The sequence below is a fragment of the Hyperolius riggenbachi genome, chromosome 7, assembly GCF_040937935.1.
Source record: "Hyperolius riggenbachi isolate aHypRig1 chromosome 7, aHypRig1.pri, whole genome shotgun sequence".
NCBI lineage: Eukaryota > Metazoa > Chordata > Amphibia > Anura > Hyperoliidae > Hyperolius > Hyperolius riggenbachi.
In genome coordinates, this window is record NC_090652.1 from 298,974,396 (window position 1) to 299,002,017 (window position 27,622).

Below are 27,622 nucleotides of genomic sequence, written 5' to 3' on the forward strand. Positions count from 1 at the left end.
GCCCAGTATAGAAAGTCTGCTGTAGTGGGCTCACTCATCTGCTCCCCACGTTCAAGCGCTGATGTCAATCTTCTTACAGTGCTGAAACGCGGTGTGCTGGTTAGTAAGCCACAGGTCCGCAGCCAGCACATGCGGCCCTTTCAGCACTTTGGGGGGCCCAGGGCCCCCAGAAGCCCTGGGCCCCTCACTGCAGTGTCAGTTGTCCCCCCCTAATGGCTGCCCTGTGTGAACAATTCCTCCAACATCTATCTGTATGGTTATTCGAAAATAAAGCCAATGTATTGCCTCAATATTATCATTTTTTTCTTTTCTTCTTTGAAGATGATTCCTATTGGTATTGTTACAATTATTGTTCTGTGTAGTTCTACTTTCAGTTGTTTGCAATTTTGTACTGACCTTTTTTAAGCATTAAGACCCCCATGCAGGGTCACTTATTGACTAAACACTTCATTAAGTTCATTAACTTCATTAAGTTTGTCCTGCTAGAGCCCTTGGATTTATCATTACTGACCGGCTCTTGCTATGATTTCTGTCTCGTAGGATATATACAAGAAGCAGTATGGGCCGATGTGGAAATCGGACAATGGAATGTATACGAATGTTGTCAACATAGCGGATGTGGACCTGGTGGAGTCTCTATTGAGGCAGGAGGGGAAATATCCAATAAGGGCTGACATGAAACTCTGGAAGGATCACCGGAACTTGCGAGACTTGTCCTATGGCCCTTTCATTGAGTAAGTTCATACCTTGTGGGTGATACATTGTTACAGCAGTTCTGTGTCAGTAGCAGGAGCTCATACTAAGTAATGAACAGGTGATGCATTGTTACAGCAGTTCTGTGTCAGTAGCAGGAGCTCATACTAAGTAATGAACAGGTGATGCATTGTTACAGCAGTTCTGTGTCAGTAGCAGGAGCTCATACTAAGGATAACAGGTGATACATTGTTACAGCAGTTCTGTGTCAGTAGCAGGAGCTCATACTAAGTAATGAACAGGTTATACATTGTTACAGCAGTTCTGTGTCAGTAGCAGGAGCTCATACTAAGTAATGAACAGGTGATACATTGTTACAGCAGTTCTGTGTCAGTACCAGGAGCTCATACTAAGGAATGAACAGGTGATACATTGTTACAGCAGTTCTGTGTCAGTAGCAGGAGCTCATACTAAGGAATGAACAGGTGATACATTGTTACAGCAGTTCTGTGTCAGTAGCAGGAGCTCATACTAATTATGAACAGGTGATACATTGTTACAGCAGTTCTGTGTCAGTAGCAGGAGCTCATACTAAGGAATGAACAGGTGATGCATTGTTACAGCAGTTCTGTGTCAGTAGCAGGAGCTCATACTAAGGAATGAACAGGTGATACATTGTTACAGCAGTTCTGTGTCAGTAGCAGGAGCTCATACTAAGTAATGAACAGGTGATACATTGTTACAGCAGTTCTGTGTCAGTAGCAGGAGCTCATACTAAGGAATGAACAGGTGATACATTGTTACAGCAGTTCTGTGTCAGTAGCAGGAGCTCATACTAAGGAATGAACAGGTGATACATTGTTACAGCAGTTCTGTGTCAGTAGCAGGAGCTCATACTAAGGAATGAACAGGTGATACATTGTTACAGAAGTTCTGTGTCAGTAGCAGGAGCTCATACTAAGTAATGAACAGGTGATACATTGTTACAGCAGTTCTGTGTCAGTACCAGGAGCTCATACTAAGTAATGAACAGGTGATGCATTGTTACAGCAGTTCTGTGTCAGTAGCAGGAGCTCATACTAAGGAATGAACAGGTGATGCATTGTTACAGAAGTTCTGTGTCAGTAGCAGGAGCTCATACTAAGGAATAAACAGGTGATACATTGTTACAGCAGTTCTGTGTCAGTAGCAGGAGCTCATACTAAGGAATGAACAGGTGATACATTGTTACAGCAGTTCTGTGTCAGTAGCAGGAGCTCATACTAAGGAATGAACAGGTGATACATTGTTACAGCAGTTCTGTGTCAGTAGCAGGAGCTCATACTAAGTAATGAACAGGTGATACATTGTTACAGCAGTTCTGTGTCAGTAGCAGGAGCTCATACTAAGGAATGAACAGGTGATACATTGTTACAGAAGTTCTGTGTCAGTAGCAGGAGCTCATACTAAGGAATGAACAGGTGATACATTGTTACAGCAGTTCTGTGTCAGTAGCAGGAGCTCATACTAATTATGAACAGGTGATACATTGTTACAGCAGTTCTGTGTCAGTAGCAGGAGCTCATACTAAGGAATGAACAGGTGATACATTGTTACAGAAGTTCTGTGTCAGTAGCAGGAGCTCATACTAAGGAATGAACAGGTGATACATTGTTACAGCAGTTCTGTGTCAGTAGCAGGAGCTCATACTAATTATGAACAGGTGATGCATTGTTACAGCAGTTCTGTGTCAGTAGCAGGAGCTCATACTAAGGAATGAACAGATGATACATTGTTACAGCAGTTCTGTGTCAGTAGCAGGAGCTCATACTAAGGAATGAACAGGTGATACATTGTTACAGCAGTTCTGTGTCAGTAGCAGGAGCTCATACTAAGTAATGAACAGGTGATGCATTGTTACAGCAGTTCTGTGTCAGTAGCAGGAGCTCATACTACGGAATGAACAGGTGATACATTGTTACAGCAGTTCTGTGTCAGTAGCAGGAGCTCATACTAATTATGAACAGGTGATATAGCAGGAGCTCATACTAAGGAATGAACAGGTGATACATTGTTACAGCAGTTCTAGGTCAGTAGCAGGAGCTCATACTAATTATGAACAGGTGATACATTGTTACAGCAGTTCTGTGTCAGTAGCAGGAGCTCATACTAAGGAATGAACAGATGATACATTGTTACAGCAGTTCTGTGTCAGTAGCAGGAGCTCATACTAAGGAATGAACAGGTGATACATTGTTACAGCAGTTCTGTGTCAGTAGCAGGAGCTCATACTAAGGAATGAACAGGTGATACATTGTTACAGCAGTTCTGTGTCAGTAGCAGGAGCTCATACTAATTATGAACAGGTGATACATTGTTACAGCAGTTCTGTATCAGTAGCAGGAGCTCATACTAAGTAATGAACAGGTGATACATTGTTACAGCAGTTCTGTATCAGTAGCAGGAGCTCATACTAAGTAATGAACAGGTGATACATTGTTACAGCAGTTCTGTGTCAGTAGCAGGAGCTCATACTAAGTAATGAACAGGTGATACATTGTTACAGCAGTTCTGTATCAGTAGCAGGAGCTCATACTAAGTAATGAACAGGTGATACATTGTTACAGCAGTTCTGTGTCAGTAGCAGGAGCTCATACTAAGTAATGAACAGGTGATACATTGTTACAGCAGTTCTGTGTCAGTAGCAGGAGCTCATACTAAGGAATGAACAGGTGATACATTGTTACAGCAGTTCTGTGTCAGTAGCAGGAGCTCATACTAAGGAATGAACAGGTGATACATTGTTACAGCAGTTCTGTGTCAGTAGCAGGAGCTCATACTAAAGGTGCGTACACACGCACAACAGCAGCCAACAACGGGTCCGTCGGCATCTCCCGCTGGGCGGGTTTTCAGCAGACTGTAGTGCATGTGTACGCACTGTCGGCGGACTGATAAGGCTGTTCCTGAATGATCCGCCCAGCGGGAGATGCCGACGGACCCGTCGTTGGCTGCTGTCGTGCGTGTGTACGCACCTTAAGTAATGGACAGGTGATACATTGTTACAGCAGTTCTGTCAGGGCCGGCCCGCTCATGAGGCGGGGTGAAACATTTGCCTCAGGCGGCAAACTTCTAAGGGCGGCCGGCTGCCAAGCCGGAGGGGTAGCGAGCAGGTCGGGGGTATTGGGCCTAGTGGTGGGGAGGGGGGTTGGACCCCCCCCTCCCTCGCCTGGGTCCCCCGATCTGCGCTCCCCTCCAGCCTGTAATTAGGAAGCCGCTGCCAGATCGTAAGAGGCACGGGCGGGGAGGACTCACCTTTTCCCCGTTCCAGTGAGCGCTCCACTGACGTCACTTCCTGCATCGCCGCCCACTGTATTGTAAGTGGACGGCGATGCAGGAAGTGACGCGAGCAGTGGAAAGCAGCATTGGATCACAAAAGTAGGTGAGTCATTGCTTCCCCCGCTGCCTGACAAATGCTGTGCAAGTAGCTGGATGGGGGAGCCCCAAGTGAGGAGGGTTATCCCCCCTTCCCACCACTGTGCCTGCTGGTCCCCCTCCAGGCTACCTATACTGGGGGCAATTATTACTACATATGGGGGGGGGCGGCATCCTCACAAGTTTGCCTCAAGTGGCAAAAAGTCTAGAACCAGCCCTGTAGATGGGCCCAGTTGTCCAGGGGCTGAATGGGGGGTCACATTCTTTGCCAGGAGTTGTGACAGGTTCATAGTTCTGTTTGTGCGTAAGAATGGATATCATCCTGTTTCCATAGGGATGGTCACCAGTGGCACAAGTTGCGCACCGTGCTGAACCAGAGGATGCTGAAGCCAGCGGAGGCGGTCCTCTATACCGGGGCCGTCAATGAGGTGGTGACCGATTTCCTGACCATGCTGGACGACCTCAGGAAAGAGACACCATCTGGAGTCACAGTGAATGACATTGCCAATGTCCTGTATCGATTTGCATTTGAAGGTGAGTCTGTGTTTCACTTAAAAAGGAACTGCAATGAGAGGGATATGGAGGCTGCCATATTTATTTTCTTTTAACCACTTAAGGACTGCAGCCTTAAAACCCCTTAAGGACCAGACACTTTTTTTTTCCATTCAGACCACTGCAGTTTTAACGGTTTATTGCTTGGTCATACAACCTACTATCTAAATGAATTTTACCTCCTTTTCTTGTCACTAATACAGCTTTTTTTTTTGGTGCTATTTGATTGCTGCTGTGATTTTTAGTTTTTATTATATTCATCAAAAAAGACATGAATTTTGTCAAAAAAATTAAAAAGTGGGTGATTAGAGGGGAGAACAGATGTAAATAATGCACTGGCGAGTTGATCAGAGGGGGTCTGAGGGCGATCTGAGGGTGTGGGCGGGTGATTGGGTGCCCGCAAGGGGCAGATTTGGGTCTGATCTGATGGGTAGCAGTGACAGGGGGAGAATGATGGTTTATTTAGAGGGGAGAGCAGATGTAAACAATGCACTTGGGAGGTGATCTGAGGGCGGGTCTGCGGGCGATCTGAGGGTGTGGGCGGGTGATCAGGTGCCCGCAAGGGGCAGGTTAGGGTTTGATCTGATGGGTGGCAGTGACAGGTGGTGAGAGGGTGATTGACAAGTGATCAGTGGGTGATTACAGGGGAGAATAGATGTATACAGTACACAAGGGGGGGGGGGGTCTGGGGAGGATCTGAGGGTGTGGTGGGTGATCAGGAGCCCCCAGGGGGCAGTTTAGGACCTAATCTAAAATATAAGATAGTGACAGGGGGTGATTGATGGGTGATTAGGGGGGTGATTGGGTGCAAACAGTGGTCTGAGTGGGTGATCAGAGGGGGGTCTGAGGGGTGCTGTGGGCGATCAGGGGGCAGGGGTGGCAGGATCATTGTGCTTATGTGACTATTACAAGGGCTGCCTCCTCCCCTGGTGGTCGCTCGATCACTGGGACCACCAGGGGAGGAGGCAGCCTGTATAATACACTTTGTATACATAACAAAGTGTATTATACACTTTCTATGCGGCAGATCAGGGGTTAACAAACCGGCGGGTTGCTGTCGCGGGTGGGCGGAGCCTAATGCTGGCGGATGCGCACGCATCAATGCGCGCGATCCCCGGCTAATTAGTCCCCCAGGTGCCGCCGGTGATCGGCATTACGCATTCCTGGGGGTGCCACCTTGCCGATGCCCATAGGTAGTGGGCGGTCGGCAAGTGGTTAAGCTGTACTGGTTGCCTGGCTGTCCTGCTAATCCTCTGCCTCTGACACTGAACAAGCATGCAGCAGATCAGGTGCTTCTGACATTATTGTCAGATCTGACAAAATTAGCTGCATGCAGCAGAGTTTGAATCGCACCAGAAACAAAGCAATCCATAAGATCAGCAGGGCTGTCAGGCAACTGGTATTGTTTAAAAGAAAACAAATGTCTTCATGTCCCTCTTGACACAGCTGTCCTAAAGGGCCCGTTTCCACTAGCGTAAAGGAACTCGAGGCGATCGCCGCATCACCTCGCATCCCCCCCAACAGGTACTTCCAGTTGCTATCCGTATAACCAGATGCGGCGTCATGCGGCTTCCTCTCTCTCTCTCTCTCTCTTCTCTCTCTCTCTCTCATGACAATGAGTTCACTGTACTAAAATGGCCCCCACAGTCACCAGATCCCAATAGAGCATCTTTGGGATGTGATGGAACGGGAGCTTTGTGCCCTGGATGTGCATCCCACAAATCTCCATCAACTGCAAGATGCTTTCCTATCAATATGGGCCAACATTTCTAAAGAATGCTTTCAGCACCTTGTTGAATCAATGCCATGTAAATTTTAAGACAGTTCTGAAAGCGAAAGTGGGTCAAACACCGTATTAGTATGGTGTTCCTAATAATCCTTTAGGTGAGTGTATATATACAGTATTTACATAGAAAGAGGGACAAAGTCCTGAAAGAGGGACAAATGAGGAGGGAAGAGGGACATGCCTGCTGCATCACTGATGTTCATTGATTCAATAGAATTATTAAATCGGATGGATCGCTAGATGTATGGCCATCTTAACATCCTTATTCAAGGAACTATCTGTTGGGAAGGGTCATTGGTATATGGGCCTAAAACATTTGGGATTTTTTTCTTCTTTTTATGGAAACCGTTCCTAAAGCCTCTCTCCCTCTTCCTTACCCCACTCTTTTGCTCTTCTTAGGTAAGTATCATAATATCTGTATCGTCTCAGGTAAACGTTTAAGCTTTTTTTTTATTATTACATAGCTCCCAACTGTCCCTTTTTCGGAGGGACAGTCCCTTTTTGGGAGCCCTGTCCTTCTGTCCCTCTTTCCTCCTCATTTGTCCCTCTTTCAGGACTTTGTCCCTCTTTCTATGTAAATACCGTATTTTTCGGACTATAAGACGCACTTTTTCTCCCCTAAAATTGGGGAGAAAAAGTTCCTGCGTCTTATAGTCCGAATGCACCAACTTGAATGTGCCTGCCAGCTACCTGCAGCATACCATGTCACAGTATGTGGTGCGGGAAAAGAACCAGGAAGCCCAATGCGGGCGAATCTGGACAGACAGGAATCCACACTGCAGCCAGAGACATTTCAGGTACCTTTAAGTGTATTGAGTCAGCAGATCTATATGAGGCAGAAAAGCTCTTTCACCCCGCCTGGACCCACTGCAAAGCCGCTTTCTACATGCCTGCCGCTCCAAGGTTCCCCGTTCTCCCCACGTTCCAGCCTGCATGCGTAATGAAGAGGCGCCAGCAACCAATCACACAGTTACACTGCCGTTGTATACGCAGTACAACTACCAATCAGGCAGGGGGCGCTGCCACGGACCGCCTATCACAGTGCTCACTGCTTCCTGCTCGTTTCATTACAGGAAGTGATGGTCTCGCGGGTGGGACCATTGTGGCCAATTACTGCACGCATCTGCGCCGGCAGTGAGCGCTGTGATAGGCAGTCTGGGGCAGCGCCCCCCGCCTGATTGGTAGTTGTACTGCGTATACAACGGCAGTGTGACTGTGTGATTCGTCACTGGCGCGTTTTCATTACTCATGCAGGTTGGAACGTGGGGAGAACGGGGAACCTTGAACTGGAGCAGGGGGTCACTGGACACAGGAGTCACTAGACACTGGAGGACACAGGGGTCACTGGACACAGGGGGTCACTGGACACAGGAGTCACTAGACACTGGAGGACACAGAAGTCACTGGACACAGGAGTCACTAGACACTGGAGGACACAGGGGTCACTGGACACAGGGGGTCACTGGACAAAGGAGTCACTAGACACTGGAGGACACAGGGGTCACTGGACACAGGGGGTCACTGGACACAGGAGTCACTAGACACTGGAGGACACAGGGGTCACTGGACACAGGGGTCACTGGACACAGGGGGACACAGGGGTCACTGGACACAGGGGTCACTGGACACAGGGGGACACAGGGGTCACTGGACACAGGGGGTCACTGGACACAGGGGTCTCTGGGCACAGGAGGACACAGGGGTCACTGGACACAGGGGGTCACTGGACACAGGGACTGATCTAGGGGGGGGCAAGCGGGTCTCTTGCCCCAGGCGCATTTTGTTGAATTCTTAAAAAGGCGGCAAAATGTGGATGGGGAATGGCAGTTTAGGCGCCAAAACCTGACCTTGCCCCAGGCGCAACTTGGGGCAACTCGGTCTAGATCCGTCCCTGACTGGACACAGGAGTCACTAGACACTGGAGGACACAGGGGTCACTGGACACAGGAGTCACTAGACACTGGAGGACACAGGGGTCACTGGACACAGGAGTCACTGGACACAGGGGGTCACTAGACACTGGAGGACACAGGGGTCACTGGACACAGGAGTCACTAGACACTGGAGGACACAGGGGTCACTGGACACAGGGGGACACAGGGGTCACTGGACACAGGGGTCACTGGACACAGGGGGACACAGGGGTCTCTGGACACAGGAGGACACAGGGGTCACTGAACACAGAAGTCACTAGACACACAAGGACACTGGACACAGGGGGACACTGGTCACAGGGGGACAGTGGGCACAGAGAGTCACTGGACACAGGGAACACAAGAGGTACAAGGAAGGCACAAGGGGAACATAATGTAGGGGAGGTCCATAAGATGCTCCTGCACCATGAATGCACCAGATTTTTTTTTTCCCTTAGTTTTTGTCCTCTAAATCTAGGTGCGTCTTATAGTCCGGAGCGTCTTATGGTCCGAAAAATACGGTATATATATTTCTATACTTAAAATGTGTTTGAATGACTCTAAACTTTATTCCCAACCTTAAATTGGAATATTACTAATTTTAAAATGTTACTGTGAAGGAAAATGAACCAGGACAGAAAGCACCAGTGTGGTTTGAATTATAAAACAACAGATTTTTCTTATGAAATCTTTATAGTATGCGTAACTAGAGGCATGGTGAGGGCGTGGCCAGGGGTGTGGCAGGGGCATGGCTTAAGTGTCCCTTTTTCTCATCTCAAAAAGTTGGGAGGTATGTTATTATTATTATTACTATTTTTGATTTATATAGTGCCAACATCTCCACCTCTCTTCATTCTCAGGAATTTCCTACATCCTGTTTGAGAGCCGTATTGGCTGCCTGGAGAAGACCATCCCCCCAGAGTCCCAGAAGTTTATAAACTCTATAGGAGCCATGCTGAAATATAGTGTATTTGTGACTATTCTGCCAGTCTGGACCCAAAATCTGTTACCCTTTTACCGGAAGTTCTTGGAGAACTGGGACAACATCTTTGCATTTGGTGAGTATCAGTGGCGTCACTGGGGGGGGGGGGGGGGGGGTCTTGCGATCTGCACCCCACTTGACACTGAGAGGGGTGACAGACTTGCCAGTGCCAACCTGTCTATAATGCCTCCTTGCAGTAATCGCTCAATGCCACAATGTACAAGAGCATATCGCTGTGGGTACAGGCAGGGGATCTCCGGCCACAGCAGAAGTAACATTTCCCCATCTCTTGCTGCCCTCCAATCAATAAAGCCCTGATGGGGAGTATGCAAAAAAAATTTAAACAAAAAAAAAAAGAGATTTCATTGTTTAAAGTGTACCTAAGGTGAGGAATAATTAAGTGATGCTTGAAGCACCTATAGCTGGCTAACCTATGCTGGGGCACCTATATGTGGCTAAGGGAATTAAGTTCACCTCGGGTCCTAAGGGAATTAAGTTCAGTTATAGATAAACCCCTTTATCTTATCTTTTGTGACTCTCTTGCAACTGGCAGAGTCCCAGGGGATTGGCGTACAGCCCACGTTTTCCCATTATTTAAGAATGGCAAAAAATCTGATCCAGGAAATTATAGACCTGTAAGCTTAACATCAGTTGTGTGCAAACTATTTGAGGGGTTACTAAGAGATACTATACATGACTTCATAGTAGAAAATAATCTTATTTCTCAGCATCAACATGGGTTTACTAAAGACAGGTCCTGTTTGACTAACATGCTCAGCTTTTATGAGGTAGTGAATGCTAATATGGATATTGGGAATGCTGTAGATGTGATAAACTTGGACTTTGCAAAGGCCTTCGACACTGTTCCTCACAAAAGTCTGGTGCAAAAGTTGAGGATGCAAGGACTGGGGAAGAGTCTGTGTTCATGGATAGGGAACTGGCTAATGGACAGAAAACAAAGAGTTGTGGTCAATGGATCGTACTCAAAATGGGAGACTGTTAGCAGTGGGGTCCCACAGGGGTCTGTTCTGGGTCCAGTGCTCTTCAATTTATTTATTAATGACCTAGTAGATGCAGTAGTGAGCAATGTTGCTATTTTTGCAGATGATACAAAATTGTGCAGAATCATCAACTCTCAGGAAGATAGTGTCATATTGCAACAGGATCTGGATAGGATGGCTATATGGGCACATACATGGCAGATGAAATTCAATGTTGACAAATGTAAAGTCATGCATTTTGGACGTACTAATGGTCTAGCACCATACAAAATAAATGGGATACAGTTGGGGACATCAAACTTGGAAAAGGACTTAGGAGTACTCATTGACAACAAGTTAAATAATCGTACTCAATGCCAAGCAGCTGCAGCGAAAGCTAACAAAATTTTGGGATGCATTAAAAGGGAAATAAAATTCGAGATGCTAGCATAATATTGCCCCTGTTTAACTCTCTAGTAAGGCCACATCTGGAATATGGAATTCAGTTCTGCGCACCACATTACAAAAAAGATATTGCAGTTTTAGAGCAGGTGCAGAGACGAGCAACAAAATTGATACATGGGATGGAAGGTCTCACTTATCAAGAAAGGTTAGATAAACTGGGTTTATTTAGTCTAGAGAAAAGACGGGATCTAATTAACATGTATAAATACATCAGAGGGCAATATAATAGCTTGGCGGATGAGCTTTTTGTCCCTAGGCCTTCTCAAAGGACTCATGGAGGAAAAACGTTTTAGCCATTTATTTGGGAAAGGGTTCTTTACAGTAAGAGTGATTAAGATGTGGAATGCATTGCCACAGGAAGTCGTTATGGCAAACTCTATACCTGCATTTAAAGGGGGCTTAGATGCTTTCCTTGCGTTGAAAGACATCCATGACTACAATTACTAGGTAATGCCTAATGATGTTGATCCAGGGATTTTATCTGATTGCCATCTGGAGTCGGGAAGGAATTTTTCCCTTTAGGGGCTAATTGGACCATGCCTTGTAAGGGTTTTTTCGCCTTCCTCTGGATCAACAGGGATATGTGAGGGAGCAGGCTGGTGTTGTACTTTATACTGGTTGAACTCGATGGACGTATGTCTTTTTTCAACCAAAATAACTATGTAACTATGTAACTATACTGGGTGCACTTATAGCCAGCTACGGTACCTATATTGGAGCACCTATATGTGGCTACCTATACTGATAGCGCCTATGCCTGGCTACCTATATTGGGGGCACCTACACTTGGCTACCTATACTGGGGGCGCCTGTACCTGCCTACCTATACTGGGGGCGCATATGCTTGGCTACCTATACTGGGGGAGCCTGTACCTGGCTACTTATAATGCGGGAGCCTATGCTTGGCTACCTATACTGGGGGCGCCTATGCCTGGCTACCTATACTGGGGGCGCCTATGCCTGGCTACCTATACTGGGGGCGCCTATGCCTGGCTACCTATACTGGGGGCGCCTATGCCAGGCTACCTATACTGGGGGCGCCTATGCCTGGCTACCTATACTGGGGGCGCCTATGCCTGGCTACCTATACTGGGGGCGCCTATGCCTGGCTACCTATACTGGGGGCGCCTATTCCTGGCTATTTATATTGGGGGCACCTACGCCTGGCTACCTATACTGGGGTGCCTGTACCTGCCTACCTATACTGGGGGCGCATATGCTTGGCTACCTATACTGGGGAGCCTGTACCAGGCTACTTATAATGCAGGAGCCAATGCTTGGCTACCTATACTGGGGGCTCCTATGCCCACCTACCTAAACCTGTAAGTATGTTGAGGTCTTTGAATTGATCCTTTAGGAAACAAGTTGATCGATCAGAAGCTGGAGAAGATACAAGCTTGCTTGGAGCGCGGGGAGGAGGTGCAGGGGGAGTACCTAACCTACCTGCTGTCCAGCGGAAAACTGACCAATAAGGAGGTGTACGGGAGCATACCTGAGCTACTGTTGGCCGGAGTGGACACGGTAATAAAAACTAAGAATAAATTCTGCCCCAGTATTCAAAAAATAATTTGACAAGGAAGTGTCTTTCTGAGTAATGACCAGAAGTTCAGTTGAAGCAGATTGACCAAGAGACAGATCTCTCTATGATTGAACCTGATTGGAGAGGGATCTGTTGCCTGCCACCGGCCAATTGCCTGCCCCCACTAGTTTACAACTATTCCCCCCCCCCCTCCCCCGTGCCCCTGTATTAACTCTTTACCTCTCGCCGGGAACCACGGAAGAGGAGTACAGACAAAGGGGGGCACAGGGGGTAAATGTACACTATGGGGGCCAGTGGCTGGGGGTTTCCGTTGCATTCATCGTGCTCTCAATCAAGCAAGTTGGCCCAACATCTTGCAGCATGTCAATCAGTACATTCAACCAATTTCAGGACCGAAATTGGTTGCATAGTCGATCAAGCACGCTCTTGGCGGCACCGATTTGCATCCGATTCCATAATTGCCAAATTGGATGGTTAATCGGCTGCCAGATTACCTGATGTATGGCCACCTTTAGTGGATAATCTTATTATGTGCTGCCCTCTGGTGGTTAGCAGGAAAAATAACTACCATACAAATGAAGTTCACTTTACAATGCATTTCTTGTCCTATAGCACCATCCAGTGGTGTAAAAAATATTTTTGTTCTAGAAAATATAAGTGCTGGTGGCTTAAAATGCATTTTATTGATAAGGTGGCAAATTATCGCCTAGGAGAAAACGGAGGAAAAAATTGAATAAGAACCATAGAGTGAAAGAAAAGAGTGATACTTAAAGCAAACCTGAAGTGAAAATAAACTTGTGAGATAATGAATTGCATGTGCAGTGCAGCTAAGAAATAGAACATTAGTAGCAAAGAAAAAGATCTCCTGATGTTTTCCAGTACAGGAAGAGTTAAAAAAAAGCAGTTGTCTATGCAAAAGAGCTCTGAACTGTGGACCCACTGAATGCAATACAGTCCTGTTTTCTGAAGCACTTAAAGGGACCCTAAACACAATGTAAAAATGGAATCTGTACTTACCTGGGGCTTCCTCAAGCCCCCCATCACCCGGGCCCCCTCCGTTCTCCCGCTCTGGCAGTTTGCGACTTTGCTGGGAGTCGTGCGCAACTGCGTATGCGTGGCCCATGTTGCCGTAAGAAATATGTGCAAGCGTGGTTCATTCTTTCGCATCCCATGCACAGGATGTTTACGGCAATGGGCGTGTGTTCGAGCCATGCGTGCGGACAGGCCACCATGCGCAGTTGCTTACGACTCCCAGGGAAGTCGCGCGCTACCAGACCCACCAGCAGGAGAATGGAGGGTACATAGAGGACACCTAGGGCCCTCGTAGGCTACGGGGGGGCTGAAGGAAGTCCCAGGTAAGTTCAGATTCCATTTTTACATTGGGTTCAGGGTCCCTTTAAAGCAGGGGTCTCAAACTCAATTTACCTGGGGGCGCAGGAGGCAAAGTCAGGATGAGGCTGGGCCGCAAAATGGGCGTGGTCATGACATCATGTGGGCGGGGCTAACTAATGTAGTTGCATAAAAAAAATATGAAGTATATGCACATCATGACAGACAGCGTTTCACCAGTAAATGCACATAAGAGACAGCGTTACCAGTCCAGGGGAGTGCTCACTCAGAGTCAGGCAGGCCTGATGGTGGTTGGTGGTGGTGCCTGCTGCTGGTGCTGCTAGGCCGCTCAGCACAGGAGGGCAAAAAAACAATTTGGAAGTTGGCTGGCTACAGGACAGGAGTCAGGAGGACACCCACCCACCTACCCACCTTGTCTCGTCGGAGTTCCGACTTAAGTTCCGAGTCCTGCCTGCCTCTGCCTGGCTGTCTAGCTGAGCTTCCGGGGGGCTTCAATAGGGGCTAATGATGCGCCAGCCGGAGCTGAAGCCTGGGTAAGCCCCAGCGTGGCACTGCCCCTGGCTACAGAGCCCCCAATTCCCCCGGGGGGCAATCTGTCCGGCATTTCCTGGAAGGGGCAGAGCTTTCAGCTTCAGCTCTGCCCCTCCTGACGTCAATCGCGGCGGATCGAGGCCTCTGCCCGCCCCTCTCACTCTTCCTTCACAGAGGGGCGGGCAGAGGCGGCAATCCGCCGCGATTGACGTCAGGAGGGGCAGAGCTGAAGCTGAAGGCTCTGCCTCTTCCAGGAAATGCAGGCGAATTGCCCCCTGGGGGAATTGGGGGCTCTGTAGCCCTCATTTTGCGGCGGGGACAGGCGGATTAACTATGGGAGCACTGAAGCGAACAAAAGTAGTTCGCTTCAGTGTCTTGCCGGCGCGGGCCGCAAATCAATGTAACGAGGGCCGCAAATGGCCCGCGGGCCGCGAGTTTGAGACCCCTGCTTTAAAGGGAACCAGAGACGAAGCACCCTCATGGATTTTACCATATATATCAGTGGGAATATTAGAGAAAACACCTACCTTGCTTTCTGTTTCATTCTGCACTGCTCAGCCTGCTTCTAATCATCCCTGATAAAATCCCCGACTGAGCATTCAGTCTGGCTTTGCTCAGGAATATTTATAGCTCAGTCTGTGTTCTCTCATGTCTTTTCAAGTCCAAGCCTGCCCCCTGCTGGCTCTGCTCAGGATTTATTATAGCTGAGTCATTATAGCAAAGCTAGACTGAATGCTCAGTCAGGGATTTTATCAGGTCTGCTAAGAAGCAAGCTGTGCAGTGCAGAATAAAACAGAAAGCAAGGTTTTCTCTAATGTTCCCACTGATCTATATGGCAAAATACATGAAGGTGCTTTGTCTCTGGTTCCCTTTAAACAGCCAAGAAACAGTGAGAGAGAGACAGCTCTAGAAAAGATTTTACTGCAGGATAGTTCAACGGTTCATCACTTCTGCTTTGTTTTGTAGCTTAAAACACAGAGTGTGGTTACTAAACTGAAAATATGAGAGAATGATGCAATGTTATTAAAGAGAAAAAAAAGCTATATAACTGAAAATAAAAACATGAGACTTTTCTTTGCCACTAATGTTTGTCGATATCTTGGAGGTAAACATGTGGGAGAGGGTTTTCCTGTTCAAAACGCCCACCAGGGGCGTTCCTGCAGGGTTTCTCTCCCTGGCCATGCCCCCCGCCTCCCTGCATGCTGGATGAGAGACTCAATCTCTCATTCCAGCGTCATGACCCACAGGTCATGAAAGTGAAAGTGGTCCATTGCAGCCCTCAGGAGCGGCGGTTTTAGCGGCTACCGGATCAGGTCGTTTTTAGTTTTAGCTCTCTTTAAGAGTGTCAGAAAATGCCTGTTGTATGATGCATAACACTACTCAGGGCCGGCCCGCTCATGAGGCGGGGTGAAACTTTTGCCTCAGGCGGCAAATTTCCAGGGGCGGCACCCGCCCGTCCGTGGGTGCGGGGAGCCGGCCCGCCGAGCTGGAGGGGTAGCTGGCAGGACGGGGGTATTGGGCCAGCGGCGGGGAGGGGGGTCGGACCCCCCCCTCCCTCGCCTGGGTCCCCCGTCCTCCGCTCCCCTCCAGCCTAAATAGAAGCAGCCGTATGTGTAAGAGGCACGGGCGGGGAGACACTCACCTCCTCCTCGCTCCAGCGTGCGCTCCACTGACATCACTTCCTGCAGGACGCTGCAGGAAGTGACGTCAGTGGAGCGCACGCTGGGAAGAGGTGAGTGTCCTCCCCGCCCGTGCCTCTTACACATACGGCTGCTTCTATTTAGGCTGGAGGGGAGCGGAGGACGGGGGACCCAGGCGAGGGAGAGGGGGGTCCGACCCCCCTCCCCGCCGCTGGCCCAATACCCCCGTCCTGCCAGCTACCCCTCCAGCTCGGCGGCCCCCCCGAGCGCCCCCCCCCCCCCCCCCCCCGAGGGGGGGGGGAGGGGCGGCGGTGACAATTTTTAAAAAATTTGCCTCAGGCGGCAAAAAGTCTAGGGTCGGCCCTGACACTACTACAAATAGTTTCATACCATACAGCATTTCTCGTGTGTGGCTGATGTATGTTAGACTGTGTTTTGGGCAGTTTTGCAGCTTCATACCTGCTGTGTACGTAACACGTGATATTACAGATTAGATTGTGAGCGCTGCCGTCTGCGTAATATCATGTGATCTCGCCTCTCTGCCTTCAGACGTCCAACACTCTATCTTGGGCGCTGTACCACCTGGCCAGAGACCCCGACACACAGCAGTCCCTGTACCAGGAGGTGACCAGCATTGTCCCCGGAGACGGAGTACCCACCGCTGAGGACCTCGCCAAGATGCCGCTGCTGAAAGCTGTGATCAAGGAAACACTGCGGTAAGAATCATTACCGTCCACCATCAGGGCCGGATTTCTGGAGAGGCCTCAGAGGCCTGGGCCTTGGGTAGCTGCAGCTTACGGGGGCACCTGGACATGAAAGAGGGGCCGCTGCATAAGAAAGAGGCTGAAAATAGAGAGCAAATCATGGGGCCTCCTAGCAAAACTTTGAACGGGTTCCCCTTAATGTTCAGAACCCTTGCCTTGCCTCCCCTTGGTGACCCTCACAGCCCGGAAGCCCAGCTCACAAGGGCCATAAAACAAATATGGCCATCAGGATCTTCACACCCATAACATGTGGGGCCATGAAAACCAGTGATCTGGAGTATCAGACGGTGGGAAGGTTTAGTAGTTGGGGGCCCCTCTCTTACCTCTGGGCCCCATTGCACCCGTGGTTGCTGCTCCCCAGTGGTGGGTTGAAATTTCGCATATCGAAATTTGCAATTATGCAACACAATCATAATGCGAGATTTCAGGGAAAATCGTAATGAATTTCATATGTAATAGTAAAATTGTATAGTTTTGTGTAATTTTTCGCATAATTGTGTGCTGAGTGACTTTAGTGGTTAATAGGAAAGCCTCCATACATGTTATTGCTACCAAAATTGCTACATACATTAAACACAAAACAGTGGGTACAAAAATGCAAAAAAAAAAATTTTGAGTTTAAAAACCATTTTTTTTTCTTTGCATTTTTAAAATCTCTTTTCTCAAAAACTACACAGACTTTTTGGAAAATTCTTTTTTTGACTTGTACTCACTATTCTCCTTAACACATGTAGCAATGTTGGTAGCAATAGCATGTATGGGGGCTTTGCTATATACTGCTAAAGTTGGCAAGAAATTATGCGAAAATTATGCAAAATTACGAATGACTATACGAAATCAATTAAATGTACAAATCGTAACCACGTATGGGCGTAATTGCGGAAAATTTGCGTAATCGTAATTAGCTGATTACGGTCATCACTACTGCTCCCCTCTTTAGCTACACCCCTGCCACAGAAAATAGTCCCCATCATTGATGCCCTGAGTGACTCGCTTCTACCCTGAGAGGTCAGTCTTGTAGCTGAATTTTCTGTGACGTGAAACCACTTTATAAGCATCAGGCATTCAAAGCCAGTTCAAGCTACAGCGGGGCCCCCGGGGGGGGAGGAGGGGGGAAGTAACCTGAGCTCCCTTTGCCCCCTCCCACAGCAGCAAATTTACCCCCAAGGCCCCCAAGTCAATTGCTGCTCCACAAAAGAAGGGAAATCTTGCCCTGCTACCGCTCAAGGATTAGGCAGATCTCACAGGACCTTATGAACACACTCTAGCAACTCCTCAACACTCGACTGCAAGTGGACTGAAGAGACAGAAACAAAAGCAGGAGGAGCGCTCCGTAGTGTATAACTTTTAATAAATTAAAAAAAGCGCAAAAACAAATGCACTTACTAGATACACAGATAAACCGGCGTTGAGTTTGGTGTGAAGCCTTCAAGAAAACATCCCACCAAAGCAGGGGCATCTCTTCTCAGTGACCTTACACATGTTATGTAATAATGTGTGCCAGGACACTGAGAAGATACGGCCAGCAGGGGTGAAGATGGATAGCATGGACCAATGGAGCAGCGCTTTGCAGGGGGAGCACAAGTCCGGGAAGGGTAGCCTGGTAGCATTCAGGGGCCGTGGGGCAATTGCCCAGGTTGCCCATGTGGGAGAACTGGCCCTGCAGTACTCTCTTGCCTTAAAGGATAAACAAGGTGACATGGAACATGATGATAGACGTGTATGTACAGTGCCTAGCACAGAAATAACTAGGCTGTGTTCCTTGTATTTTTAATGCACCGAAAAGAGTTAAAAATCAGGAGACGGGACCGGGTCGGACTATAGCGTAACCCTCACTGATAAGGAATTACAGCCATAAAACACTTTTCTGGCAGAAAGTGGCTTCTAAAAGCAGGAAAGATAAAAAAGGGTCAATAATTTATAGATTTTAGCTCTGGCATACTTCAATACATGTCATTGAGGCTTGAGCAGAGACAATGAAATAGTAAAAACTTTAAAAATAAAATAAAACTTGATCAGAAAATTCAGCCACTCCCGATTGACTAAGAGCCCTTTTCCACTGTGCTGTTCGTATTACGAGACTGTCGGCACTTAGTGATACGAGATCGCATCAGAATTCTAAAGCATGACCCGCTTTTACGCCTCTTGCTGTCCGATTTTGTTTTGTTTTTGTTGGGAAATACAGCAAATCACCCCTAGTGGAAGCGAGCTCTTATATTGATAAGTACAGGGAAACGGCCACCTCTGGAAAATGCTTTTCCACACTCCAGTAGACTAGACTCCAATAAACTGTTCCTGATTAACTTATCTCCTATATCACTCTCTTTGCCTTGTTTGTTGGCACTTTTTTTATGTTGTGTGCTGTTTTACATAGATATTGTGAAACCTACATAAGGTGAGAGAAGTTTTGAATCAACCCCTATATGGTTTGTTTGCAGGATGTATCCAGTTGTGCCGACGAATTCTAGAGTGATTGCGGAGAAGAGTATCACCGTTGGAGGCTATCGATTTCCAAAAGACGTAAGTGTATTCCAGCGGCGCGGGTATCAGATCACCCAGTGTTATGACTGTTGCAGTAGGCGAACAGAGGCGCCAGCAGGATAAAAGTGGATAAAACTTTTAAAACTTGCTTGGAGGAAGCGGTGGACTTACCTCCATAAAGCAGACACTAAAGACTGTCTGAACAGTAGTAATCACATTTATTAAACAGTACCCCAAGAGTGCAACGCGTTTCGCAGGCCAAGCCTGCTTCATCAGGCAATAAATGTGGGGACAAAACAGAAATTCATCAATAGCAGGTGTAGCGCCTCACTGACGAATGCTATTGACTTATTTCTGTTTTGTCCCCACGTTTATTGCCTGATGAAGCGGGCTTGGCCTGCGAACCGCGTTGCACTCTTGGGGTACTGTTTAATAAATGTGATTACTACTGTTCAGACTGTCTTTCGTGTCTGCTTTATGGAGGTAAGTCCACCGCTTCCTCCAAGCAATTTTAAAGGTTTTATCCATTTTTATTCTGCTGGCGCCTCTGTTCTCCTACTGCTATACCGTGTCCACTCCTGGTGGAGGGGTGATCTACCCCTTTTCCTGATCTACAGAGAGCGACTTCTTATCCCTGAGTGAGGACAGGTCTAATCTCCTCACCTGCCTATACAGTGGTTGCCTGTGTGGTAACCCATGTTTGTGAGTATTTATTCTCACTGATTATTTATACCTCACTTGTGCTTAACATACTACACTATATTGGGCCCTCGGTTTCTCTATATTTTTAGTGTTATGACTGTGGACAGATTGTATTACTCCTCCCCCTCTTTTTGTACTTCAATGAGATGCTGTGAGCTACTGCAGGGAATTCCGTGTCTCTTAACCCTACTTATTCAGGTGTAACCAGACACAAAGAAAACCTCTTTCACCACTAGACACCAGGGAAGATACAGTAAGTTGGGGAGGGAGGGGGAAACCACTAGACACCAGGGAAGATACAGTAAGTTGGGGAGGGAGGGGGAAACCACTAGACACCAGGGAAGATACAGTAAGTTGGGGAGAGAGGGGGAAACCACTAGACCACCAGGGAAGATACAGTAAGTTGGGGAGGGAGGTGGAAACCACTAGACACCAGGGAAGATACAGTAAGTTGGGGAGAGAGGGGGAAACCACTAGACACCAGGGAAGATGCAGTAAGTTGGGGAGGGAGGGGGAAACCACTAGACACTAGGGAAGATACAGTAAGTTGGGGAGAGAGGGGGAAACCACTAGACACCAGGGAAGATGCAGTAAGTTGGGGAGGTAGGGGGAAACCACTAGACACCAGTGAAGATACAGTAAGTTGGGGAGAGAGGGGGAAACCACTAGACCACCAGGGAAGATACAGTAAGTTGGGGAGGGAGGGGGAAACCACTAGACACTAGGGAAGATACAGTAAGTTGGGGAGAGAGGGGGAAACCACTAGACACCAGGGAAGATGCAGTAAGTTGGGGAGGTAGGGGGAAACCACTAGACACCAGGGAAGATACAGTAAGTTGGGGAGGGAGCGGGAAACCACTAGACACCAGGGAAGATACAGTAAGTTGGAGAGGGAGGGGGAAACAACTAGACACCAGGGAAGATACAGTAAGTTGGGGAGGGAGCGGGAAACCACTAGACACCAGGGAAGATACAGTAAGTTGGAGAGGGAGGGGGAAACAACTAGACACCAGGGAAGATACAGTAAGTTAGAGAGGGAGGGGGAAGCCACTAGACACTAGGGAAGATACAGTAAGTTGGGGATGGAGGGGGAAACCACTAGACCACCAGGGAAGATACAGTAAGTTGGGGAGGGAGGGGGAAACCACTAGACCACCAGGGAAGCTTTATTGGGGAGGGACGGGAGAGAGCACTAGACACCAAGGACGCTGTATTGGGGGGGGAGGGTGGGCTAGGCCATCAGAGAAGCCATATGGGGATGGGCAGCAGGGAAGTTATATGGGGAGGGGGAAACCATTAGACACCAGGGAACGTTATTGGTGAGGGTTCCGTATGTAAAACTGAGATATGGCTAAAGGTGTGGCTGGGGCGGGTCTTGGCGTCCTTCTCCTGACTCTAAAAGTTGGGAGATATGGCTGTGGGTGAGGACCCAAGCGGTTACTTGGGTTGCTTGTGCCCAGCGGTGCCCCTGGTCGCCAGAAATAGTTTCTCCTTAAAGGGACTCAGAGCTCTAAAAATAAAACAAAATTGGTACTTACCTGGGGCTTTCTGCAGCCCACCGTAGGTCGAGAGGTCCCCTGGCGTGGTCCTGGCTCCTCCCGGTCCCTCCGCCGCATACCACACCGGGGACACCCGGGCCGGCTGAACTGGGACACTCTTCGTCATCACGGAGGCCGGCGTCACAGCACTGCGCATGCACGATTTAACCGGGCATGCGCAGTACTGTCATTCCGGCCACCATGATGACGCGCAGCGGCCGACGTGATGACGAAGAGCGTCCCAGTTCAGGAAGTGGGAGCCCGACACCTAGCATGGGTATCGTCTGTGTGGTATGCGGCGGAGGGCCCGGGAGAAGAGCCAGGAGGACGCAGAGGGACCTCCCGACCTACGGTGGGCTGCAGAAAGCCCCAGGTAAGTACCAATTTTGTTTATTTTTTGAGGTCAGGGTCCCTTTAATCTTTCTTTGACATTTAAGCAACATTGGCTGTTCAGACATGGTGTTTGGCTCTTTAAAGGACAGGAGGTGGGAGGATATCCAGGTAGCATCACAGTGTAGGAATTGTCTTTGAGCTTTTTGCAGTTAAAACAGAGGTCAGATGAGGGAGATTATTTGAGGGATGCCAATGATGTCCAGGAGAATAATGTACATATTTTAGATTTCTGTCCAAATGATCAGGAGCTATGGTTTTAGCCAAGTCAAAATCACATGACTATAGAGGGATGACCCTTTAGATCAGGGGTAGGGGAACCTATGGCTCGGGAGCCAGATGTGGCTCTTTTGATGGCTACATCTGGCTCACAGTTGGGGGTAGATTCACTAAGTTACACTGCTCAGTGCAGCTTAGTGTGACAGTGCAAGTAAAATTGTCAAAGTAGGCATGCTACTGCTGTAGTGTGCACCACTAACTTACTCGTGCTCCCCCAAAACTAACAGCTGCTCCAATTGTTCCACTCTGGATCCCGTCAGGTCCAGTGACTTTGTAGGACGAGATCCCTGCACTTTGATTGGCCCAATAGGCTGTCTGTCACTTGCCAGGCAGCCTATTGGACCAAAGTGTGGATATCTCGTCCTACAAAGTGAATCAACCCCCAAGTCAGCTAACTAATTGTACAAACTGTTAGTTGGTATTTCTCCTGTCTGGCTCTCGGGGAAATTGCTGAAACCCAAGAGAAGCTGAAGACATGTCAGACACTTGCACTGCCCGGCAGATCAACTGTATACACATCACCAGGGCAACAGGGATGTGAGCCCTCTGCTGCACATGCACACTGTGCCAGTTTGAAACATATTGGGCTTGATTCACAAAGCAGTGATAACTGTTATCACGACTGTAAAAAATGCTTTGCGTGCGTTTTAACCCGTTTTTCGCGCACAAAAATTCGCATTTGCGCATTCGTGGAACGTTCATGCACAAATTCGTGTTAATGTGAATGCAAATTTTTGCGCGCGGCAACAGTTTTCACGATAAATTTTGCGCGAAGCACTTTTCACAGCGTGGTAACAGTTGCTTTGTGAATCAAGCCCATTGTATAATTTCTTCCAACAATACTGCGCTCTCATGTAGCAACTTCGTATTCCGTTGTGATATCACTCAAGAAAAAGAGAAAAAGGAAAGAACCATAGTGTGATACTGTATTGATATAACTATCTCTTATTGAAAGCCACCCGAGTGTCACACAATCACTTGTGTATCCATCCACCAGATATCGGGGTATCACAGGTCCTCACCGTGTACTATAGCTGCCAGATCACAGACAGCAACAACAACCACATAACAATCACCGCTCTTCCCACAATCCCAATGTTGGGTATCCCCTCCTTGTGCATACACCAGAAACAGGGTCTCACAGGTCCTCACCATAAGTTATAGCTGCCAAGCCACAGACAGTAAAAAAACCTTAAAGGGAACCTGAAGCGAGTAAAATTATTTAAAATAAAAACATGATGTAGCTGCAAATGAATATTACATACTAACCTTACCATAATTTCCTCTCAGAAGCTCACCATTTTCTTCTTACAGTGATTCCTTCCAGTTCTGACAATATTTTGTCAGAACTGAAATATACCAGTTACTGTCAGTTATATATCAGCAGCTGTCAGTTACAACTGAATGTGCAAGGTAATGTCCATGTTTACCTATGGCTCAAGTGAGTGATATTACAGTTTAACAGTGTGCTGACCAGGAAGCGGTTATGGGGTAATGGCCATTTTTAAAACGGAGAACGGAAAATTTCATTGATCACAGAGGACAAATGGGACGCAGGAGAGGAGAAAGAGATTGAGTAGTAGACTACACAGGAGGTAAGTATGACCTGTGTATAGTTATTTTGACTTTTTATTTTCAGTTCAGGTTCTCTTTAACGCCACGGTGTAACTTTCTCTCCTTATACATCAGTCTGTTATACCATCACCCATCACCATAATTTTATTCTAAACACATTTTAATTTGAATAATAAGAAAAATATGGAAACAAATTCATTATTTTTCAGTTTTCGGCCATTAGTGTTAAAATAAAACTTTCTACTGTAGATAAAACCCACACATTTTATTTGCAAATTTGTCCCGGTTATTGCAACGTTTAAAATATCTCCCTAGTACAATGTATGGCGGCAATATTTTATTTGGAAATAGATAGAAATAAAAAAGTTCAGTCCCTAATGCAGCTATTTATGTATTTTTTTTAATGTGAAAAATTTTTTATGTATATATATTGGATGGGTACAAATTGGGGAGTGTGGGAGGGAAATAGTTAATTTTAGATGTAAATGTAGGTAATTTTATTGAATAAAATGTTTTTTATGTAGTTTTACTATTTGGCCACAAGATGTCCTCAGTCATTACTTCTAAATCGTGTACATAAGGACGTGAATCGGATGTAATGCGTGCACAGTATCAACAGGAAGATATAATGAATGCAGGCATCTCATAGACGCCGGCATTCATTGAATCGGGGACTTAGATTAATGAATCGGAAAGCATGGGCATGTTCAAGTCCCCGCTAACCGGCAGTAACAGTAACACGCACGGGAGCAGGCAGCGGGCACCCGCTCCCATTGACTAACTTTTGCGGGCCCTGGGACTTCAGGTGAAGTTTCCCAGGGCGTGATTATACTACACCTGGTGCAGTAAGTAGTTAAAGAGACACTGAAGCCTCCTCAAATTCGGGTTTTTATTGCAAAAACCTCTTAAGTATGTTTGCCCCAACTAAAACGCCGCATCCCTGCGGCTGTAATCTAACTAAACCCCCCCTAACTCCCCTAGCAAAATCCACAACTTTCTTGGTCGTGGATTTTGCAGCCCTGTGCGCCTCCGTGAGAGGAATAGCTTTCAGCTGCAGCTCTGCCTTGTGGAAAGAATTATGGTAATTTATAATTAATCTGTTAATCTTTATGTATATCCTTCATATCCTTTATATCTTCACGTGGCTATAAGGACCACATGCACAGAATCAGACCAGTGTGTTAGAGTGACACTTTAAGTAATAGGATTATTATTACCTAAAGAGTTATCACAATATCACTGAATATATGTTATATATGTTTTTGAATCATTTACTGTGCACAGTCTCCTATGTCCTTTGCAGTGAAATTCCAGAACACCTCCCTTCCCCCTCAGTGTCATGGTGTACTAGGCACAAAAAAGAAACGACTCTTTGAGAAGCAGTCTGAGCCAGTTTTCTGAAGGTGGGGGTGACTTTGAAGGAAATGAAACAAGGAACTGATTTCAGAAGACTTCCTCCAAAGTTGACTTTCACTTTCACGGAGGACAAAGAGGAGACAAGCAACCCCACCCAAAAGGAGAACTGAACATGCTGGTTGGACTTTTACCAGAAAGAACTGCCCAAAAGGAGGAATATTTTATCATATTAATTAGGCTTTAAAAGGTCCCTGCACCCAGGAGAGAGGACTTTCTACTGCTGTGCAGGGCCTGTGTTAGAGACAGACTCTACATGCTGGCTGTTAGAAAGTCCTTGTACAAGTGAATAAAGATTTCTACGTTTTTGGCACTTATTGGAGAAGTCTCATTGAGTAAGTTATTTTATTTTAACAGCCTCTCCACGTGTCTATTAGCGCGTATCTCCGCCTCTCCCCCGCCCCTCTCAGTGAAGGAAGACAGAGGGGTGGGCGGAGGCGGCGATCCGCGCTGATGGACGTGTGTAGAGGCAGAGCTGCAGCTGAAAGCTCTGCCTCTCACTGAAGCGCTCCCTGCAGTGTGCCCCGGGGAGTTTGGGGGGATTTAGTTAGATTACAGCTGCGGGGATGCAGCGTTTTAGTTGGGGCAATCATACTTAAGAGGTTTTTAATAAAAACCTGAATTAAAGGAGGCTTCAGAGTCTCTGTAAACAATACCAGTTGCCTGTTGCCAGTTATCCTGCTGATCTTTCTGGTCAGTAGGGTCTAAATCACACACCTGAAACAAGCAGCTAATCTTGTAATTTCTCCTATAGTATGCCGCCCTCTACTCATTTAATTTTAGTGTTTAATTTTCTCTTCTTGCAGACGCTGTTTGCGTTGTCTCATTACCAGATCTCCCGAGATGAGGACAATTTCCCCGAGCCCAGCAAATTCCTCCCGCATCGCTGGTTACGCGACAACAAGATCAAGAACAACCCGTTCAGCTCCATCCCATTTGGGTACGGGGTCAGAGCTTGTGTCGGCCGGAGGATAGCGGAGCTGGAGATGTATCTGGCCTTATCACGGGTAAATAAAAAGAAAAATGTTATAATGGATACAGAGGGGAGTCGGACTACTGTGGCATATAAAATGTTGTTTACATAACAGCAGCACAGAGTATATCAGGATGAGTGAGTTAGATAGAGGGAGGAGCAGAGTCCTCCAGCAGCACAGAGTATATAAGGAGAGGAGAGATAGAGGAAGGAGCAGAGTCCTCCAGCAGCACAGAGTATATAAGGAGAGGAGAGATAGAGGAAGGAGCAGAGGCCTCTAGCAGCACACAGTATATCAGGAGAGGAGGGTTAGATAGTGGGAGGAGCAGAGTCCCCCAGACGCACAGAGTATATCAGGAGAGGAGAGATAGTGGAAGGAATAGTCCTCCAGCAGCACAGAGAATATCAGGAGTAGAGAGAGGAAGGAGCAGAGTCCTCCAGCAGCACAGAGAATATCAGGAGTAGAGAGAGGAAGGAGCAGAGTCCTCCAGCAGCTCAGAGAATATCAGGAGTAGAGAGAGGAAGGAGCATAGTCCTCCAGCAGCACAGAGTATAGCAGGAGAGAGGAGGAGCAGAGTCCTATTGTAACCGCAATCTTGTTTCCTTCCATTTCTTTGTTCCACAGATAATGAAGAAGTATGAGGTCAGGCCTGACCCCCGAGGCGGAGAGGTGACCCCCATGGCCAGAATTGTCCTGACCCCGAGCCGGCCTATTAACTTGCAGTTTCTGGAGAGACCTGAGTCTGAGTCAGGCTGAATGTCCTGAGTAATGTTATCATAAACAGACTCTGGACCTGAACACAAAGGCCACATGTAATGGATAGAAGAATCTTCAGATGTCATCACACTTTAGCCAGAGATGTTATTCAGTTGTCCATGTTGTGTTCCACCCCCCCCCCCCCCCCCCCAAAGGGGCATTCTCTAGCACTTCCTGTTTACTCTTTACTGCCATCTGCTGATAAAATGTGATCCTGCTATTGAACACAACAATAATTTGCTCTTCTTTGACACTAGCTTACCTCTTGGACTTCAGTCTATAAAGCACTTTAAACAACAGAGGACACCGAGGACCACTGCTTTTTCAAATGCAATACAATATTTTCCATCTGTGCCCTGCAAGCGCTGGGATAGAGGTCCCAGGGCCCTGAACAGAGTCCATGTCACAAAACATAGCATTTCTGATCTAAAGGGGAAGAGAAACTTGTTCTCCACTGTTATAAAAGTAAACCACTGAGGATAACAGGAGGTCAAACTGGTTGGAGGTTTCCAATGACCTTTTATTTATTGGTCTTACTGCTGTCTTATGCTTGCCTATACATTTTGAGAGTACACACATTCAGCCTATTCTAAATCGGAATCCACTATCTTCTGCACCCATCAAAACACGAGCGACAGCCAATGAACCATGTTGGAATTTTTCAGCTAATTGGCTTTGTTTCTGGGTACTGCAAGTAGCCTCCTGCCTGTCGCCCTCTCCACTCTCCATAGGACAGTACCTTCAGCTTGGTGAAGCCAACAGTTGTTCCTCATGATCATGTAATGTTACATTTTACTATCTATATGTATGAGACAGCAGAGAGAGGTGGCAGCGCTTCCCAAGACAGGCTGCATCTAAATGTGTAAGGGCTGATTCATAATGGGCGCTTTTTCAGCCCTTTGCTGAT

General features: G+C 47.3%; 1 protein-coding gene across 1 annotated transcript; it reads left to right on the forward strand.

Annotated features, from left to right (window-relative positions):
- Positions 1-546: 546 nt before the first annotated feature.
- LOC137525886 (sterol 26-hydroxylase, mitochondrial-like) lies at positions 547-27,622 on the forward strand. Its single transcript, XM_068247105.1, has 8 exons — positions 547-734; positions 4,439-4,638; positions 9,216-9,413; positions 12,140-12,303; positions 16,393-16,559; positions 19,046-19,127; positions 25,792-25,992; positions 26,584-27,622. The coding sequence occupies exons 1-8, from the start codon at positions 568-570 to the stop codon at positions 26,713-26,715; spliced, it is 1,311 nt and encodes a 436-aa protein (XP_068103206.1). The 5' UTR covers positions 547-567; the 3' UTR covers positions 26,716-27,622.